The following is a 6,000-nucleotide window of genomic DNA, read 5'->3' on the forward strand; positions in this document are numbered from 1 at the left end:
TAAAGTAGGAAACTTCAGACAGTGTAAACAGGTCTTGTTTGATCTACTACATTTAGCAGGATCTATACAGTCTTTACCCACTTTAATCAAAATACCTCAGAGGGTTAAACCTAACAAGACCTGACAGAAGCATTGTCTCTACTCTTACAGGTGACGAGCTGACCAAGCTAGAAGACGAAGATGACCAAGGCTGGTGTAAAGGACGACTGGACAGTGGTCAGCTTGGCTTGTACCCAGCCAATTACGTTGAGCCTATTTAGTTGCCTTGTTTGGAGGACGGCCTTCTTTCCTAAGGGGCCTAAAAGACTGCACTGTCCACTGCACACATAACCAGAGACTTCCCAGCACTATCCACCAGGAGAAGACTGGCTGAGAACTGTCCACCATAAACGTTCCTTCTATATCTTAACTGTGAAAAAAGAACATCACCATCACAAAACAACCCAGAGAGTATACCCTCAGTATACTGTATCTACTGTGTCCGTCCACGAGGTTTGGGTACTCCGAAATGAAGAGTCCATATCTAACATATCAGTGTGAGGGGACAGTTTTGTGTCCCCTTCAACCTGTGTAAAGTTATGTGCAGCTGGCGTACGTGTGCAAATATGTTCTCCTGTAAAAACTGTTATTATATTGTACTCCATGAAGCCTAGCGTAGCAAGAATGAGCTATGCGCTGTGTATATTTAAGGACTTTTGCGTGTGGCAGTGACAGTCTGAGGACTGAACCTGGTATGGCCCTGCTTAAGACATGCATTTACATTCCTTTCTTACCATTTATTTATTGATTTGGGGACATTCCTTGTTGATCGGAGGTGTATCTGATCATGTGATCATGTTCTTACCTCCCTGTATACGCAGTCACGTATGTTTCGGCATGTGCTACAGTGTTTACACTCCACTCGGAATGCTGCCTGCGCTGGTTTTAATCTGCCTTACCGCAAAAGGACTGTGAACCTCTGGCACCGGCTTGTGTTCTTCAGGTACTTCCACGGTGTGCTATCGTCTTCTTTAGTACTTTCCTTTTGCCCATAAACACTTGGTCCCACTTGTCTCTGAAGACACTCTGTAACTCAAATTTTACATTGTTATTACATTGATTATTAATGTGTAATTACACGGTTATTTGAGGCATTTACTTCTGGTGATGTGTGCACTGTTACTGTGTTATTACCATTTAATAACACTAATCAATGCTGGAGTTAATTGAATTACATAAGCTCTATAACTGTAGTCCAGCAGTGACAATGAGGCCATCACCATTAGTTACATTGTTATAGCATGGATTATTAATCCACAGTAATTACACAGTAATAAGCGGCACAGTTAATCAGGTCTCACTTTCTATTAACTGTCTCAGAAGATACTCTATAACTCGAATGTTTCATTGTTATAACATGGATTATTAATGTGTAACTACACAGTTATTTGAGGCATTCACTACTGGTGTAATTACAATTTGATTACACAAATCAACCCTGGAGTTAATTAAATTACATAAGCTGTACTATTGTAGTCCGTTGATAACAATGAGGATTTCACCAGTAGTTACATTGTTATTACATGGATTATTAACATGTAATTACACAGTTATCTGAGGCATTTACTGTTGGTAATGTATGCACTGTTACTGTGTAATTACTGTGTAATTACACAAATCAATGCTGGTGTTAACTGAATGATTATATAATCCCTAATATTGTAGTCCATCAGTAACAATGAGGATATCACCAGTAGTTACATTGTTAATACATGTATTGCTAATGTGTAATTACATTACATTATTTGAGGCATTTACTACTGGTAACATGTGCACTGTTACTGTGTAATTACTGTTTAGTTACACAAATCAATGCTTGCATTAATTGAATGACTACAGCAGCTGTACTATTGTAGTTCATTGGTAACAATCAGGACATATCCAGTAATTATGTTGTTATAACACAGATTATTAATGTGTAATTACACAGTTATTTGAGGCATTTACTACTGGTAATGTGTGCACTGTTACTTTGTGATTACCATTTAAATACACAAATTAATGCTGGAGTTAATTAAAAGATTACATAAGCTCTAATACTGTAGTCCATCAGTAACAATGAGGAGTTCACAGTAATTTGAGGCATTTACTACTGGTGATGTGTGCACTGTTACTGTGTAATTACTGTTTAGTTACACAAATCAATGCTGGAGTTAATTGAATTATAGAAGCCCTACTTTTGTAGTCCATCTGTAGTAACAATGATTAACATTATTATTATGTGGATTATTAATGTGTAATCACACAGTTATTTGGCACATTTACTACTGATGATGGGTGCACTGTTACTGTGTAATTACCATTTAATTACACAACACAATGAGGACATCACTAGTAGCTATTACTTGCATTATTAATGTGTAATTACACAGTTATTTGGGAAACAGTAAATCAGGTCTCACTTTCTATTAACTGTCTCTAAAGATACGATGTAACTCGAAATGTTACCTTGTTATTACATGGATTATTAATGTGTAATTACACTGTTATTTGAGGCTTTTACTACTGGTGATGTGTGCACTGTTACTGTGCAATTACCATTTGACTATACAAATTAATGCTGGAGTTAATTGAATTACATAAGCTCTACTAGTGTAGTCCATTGGTAACAATGAGTACTTCATTAGTAGTTACATTGTTACTACAAAGATTGTTAATGTGTAGTTACACAGTTATTTTGCGACATTTAAACAAATCAACGCTGGAGTTAATTGAATGACTACATGGCTACATAGGCTGTATTATTGTAGTCCGTTGATAACAATTAGAACTTCACTAGTAATTATGTTGTTATTACTTGCATTATTAATGTGTAATTACACAGTTTTTTGAGGCACTTAATATAAAGTGTGACCACACTATAGTCTAATTATTTTAATTGGTATTGTGGCTAATAACTGTGTAAGTACACATAATAATTCCTGCAGTAACATTAGTGTAACTACTTGTAATGTGTGTATTGCTACTTTGTAATTACTGTTTAATTACCAAATCAACGCTGCAGTTAATTGAATGATTACATAAGCTGTACTATTTTAGTCCATTGGTAACAAAGAGGACATCACTAGTAATTATGTTATTATTACTTGCATTATTAATGTGTAATTACACAGTTATTTGAGGCACTTAATATAAAGTGTGACCACACTATAGTCTATGTTTGTTCAGCTAATTTTTTCGAAGACGTTTTCTGGAAGTGTCATAAAAGTGTCAGACTTGCGTCCTCTTTTTTCTAAAGAAAACATAATTATTTTAATTGGTATTGTGGCTAATAACTGTGTAAGTACACATAATAATTCCTGCAGTAACATTAGTGTAACTACTTGTAATGTGTGTATTGCTACTGTGTAATTACTGTTTAATTACCAAATCAACGCTGGAGTTGATTGAATGATTACATAAGCTGTACTATTGTAGTCCATTGGTAACAAAGAGGACATCACCAGTAATTACATTGTTATTACATGGATTGTTAATGTGAAACAACACAGTTATTAGCGAGACACGGTCAATCAATTTAATTTAATTTAAACACAACGAAAAAACATCACATTAACATCCCCTTTTTGACTAAGAAAAAATACAGTCCCCAGTTTTACATTATGTCTACCTAAATATGTCCTGATTGGTCTGTTATAACATCATTGACCTTGTCTTCATGAGTGCTGGACCATGAAATCCACATAAAGCATAATAATGACACTGCATATTAAAACTAACACTTAAACAACATAACAATGATAATATTTTCTTTTCTACAAACTTTTATTTTTTTTGTCAGCAGTGCAAATTTAAGTCAAATATATCCACAAAAATGCCCTAATCTCTCTTCTGTTTCATGTATGCAGAGGGCATGGGAATGGAAACAGAGGGATGACGTCTGTATGATGAAGCTCATGTTATGTAATCTACTCTTAATACTGGTGTAGTGACTGTTCAGTTATACTTCAAAATAAAACACATCGACCTGACACCAGCGCTCTGCACCGCGTCCGCCTTCACTGTAGTCTTTTACATTCACTATAATCTTATTCATTTACATTTACATTTACTTTCCAAATAACCAAAGCAGCTATAAAATTATCAATTCAAACAGTGGAGAAAAAGGTTTATTAAAAATATATTTCATCTATGGAAAAAGGTGGCAGTAACAACTGCAATCAAACCTTTGTAGTAACTACCACCACCATGTTTGACAGATTAGAATGATTTTATTAAGGTAGAACAATGCAATAGAGCATTTCAGCAATAGGAACGATTCATGTCTTCCAATAAGTTTGGAACCCATCAGTCCACAGAGTTATCCCTCTAAATATTGGGAGTTGTGTAGATTTTGTGTTCACTTGTTTTTAATCTTTTGTATTCTCTTTTGTACACTTACTATCCATTTTTAAGCTCCCTTCATCATATTTCACTCATACTTTATCATAGTTCTACTGTATAATAATTACAGACTGTTTCTCTACATACTTTATTTTTATTCACCTTTTTTACCCTGTTCTTCAATACTCAGAACCCCACAGGAGAGAAAACCATCACAGAACAGCTTACAGGGTTGTTATTCTCAGTGCTGCAGTGATTAGCAGTGATTAGCAGTGATTAGCGTGGTGGTGGGCTATGAGGTGTTAGTGTGTGTTGCAGACATCCCAAGTTGGAAAAGTTGACCCCCCCCTCCCCAAAAAAAAAACAAAAAAACTTGCACACACACCAAAGGATAACGAAACTTTACTTTTATATTAATTAATTTTACTTTTTTTTAAATTAAATTTAGAGTATTCAGAGGTGAAATGAGTTTTATCTTTTTTCTTTTTGGAAGGCCTTGCCTCTGCTTTCCTTTTTTTTTGGGGGGGGGGGGAAGTACTTTATTTGACAAAAATTGACAGTTACAATATCACAAAAAATCGCACATCATCAAAAACATTTCATATCATATTACAATAATTATTAATAATGCCTCCACCATGATCTGCTTTCTCTCACTGACTGAACAATTCCCGTCCGGGAGGAGGGAAAAACACTGCCCGCCCACACTAAAAACTGATTGGCTGTCTCACAGACTCTTTGCAGAGAAAAGGCCAATCAGAACCCTCTCTGTTTTCTCTCTCTCCTTCCCATACGCGATTAGAGAAAAAAGTCTGTGGCCTGTGTGCGCGTTTGTCACACTTGTTCTGAATTCAGGGAGATTATATGTGACTCGCGGGCATCAGGGAGCCGCTACCGAAATGAGGGAGACTCCCGCAGCTTCAGGGAGACTTGGTTTGTCTGGTGTTGCTCTGGTACGAGTGGATCAGGCTCAGCATCAATGCTGCCTTCCACAGAAGAGGAGTGGGTACATTAGTTTGTTAGCTAGCTAAATTAGTTAAGTAGGTAATTGAAACATATTTTGAGCTTTTCATTATCTCAGTGTTTTTTTTTTTTATTATATACCCAAGGAATAACTGAAGTGGTTCTGTTTTACACTGGCTAGCTTTATTCTTTTAATACCTCTCAATTGGTACACAGTGCTATTGCTGGATTTCACATAGACATGTGTCTTTAGTTGATAGCTAAATTTACCACATTCAAACTAATTCCCATGTGTCTGATCTTAACATTTTATGGAGAATAAACCAACACCAAAACATCTTAACCCAGAAGAAACGACTCGAAGTGCCCCTGCACTCGTAGACTAGCTGTAAAGTTAGCCTCTTCTCCCACAGACTCTGTAGTTGACAGCTAAATTTAAGATATCCAACCCAATTCCCATATATCTGCTAGCATATTCTTCCACAGAATCTCATCTTTGAACCATCCTCTTCATCTGAGCTTCAGAACCCAGCTTCCCTCCACAGAATAGAAAGAGCAGATGTATGGATGTTTTGCTGAATGAGTTAAATTTAGCTCCTTCAATCACATACGCAGCTCCTTTCTCCGGAAGGCAGTGGGTATAAGTTAGGTATAAGGTATTTAGTGAGCTAGCTC

The 6,000-nt window shown here is 36.2% G+C and overlaps 1 protein-coding gene across 4 annotated transcripts in view; it reads left to right on the forward strand.

Annotated features, from left to right (window-relative positions):
* Positions 1–4,010, forward strand: part of pacsin1b (protein kinase C and casein kinase substrate in neurons 1b) — a 45,045-nt gene extending 41,035 nt beyond the window's left edge. For all 4 annotated transcript variants that reach the window (XM_007234287.4, XM_007234288.4, XM_007234286.4 and 1 more), the window contains exon 10: positions 151–4,010. In XM_007234287.4, coding sequence (XP_007234349.3) covers positions 151–260 — 110 coding nt within the window. In that variant the 3' untranslated portion in view covers positions 261–4,010. The remainder of the gene's footprint in view (positions 1–150) is intronic.
* The last annotated feature ends 1,990 nt before the right edge of the window (positions 4,011–6,000 follow it).

The sequence above is a fragment of the Astyanax mexicanus genome, chromosome 5, assembly GCF_023375975.1.
Source record: "Astyanax mexicanus isolate ESR-SI-001 chromosome 5, AstMex3_surface, whole genome shotgun sequence".
NCBI classification, from domain to species: Eukaryota; Metazoa; Chordata; class Actinopteri; order Characiformes; family Acestrorhamphidae; genus Astyanax; species Astyanax mexicanus.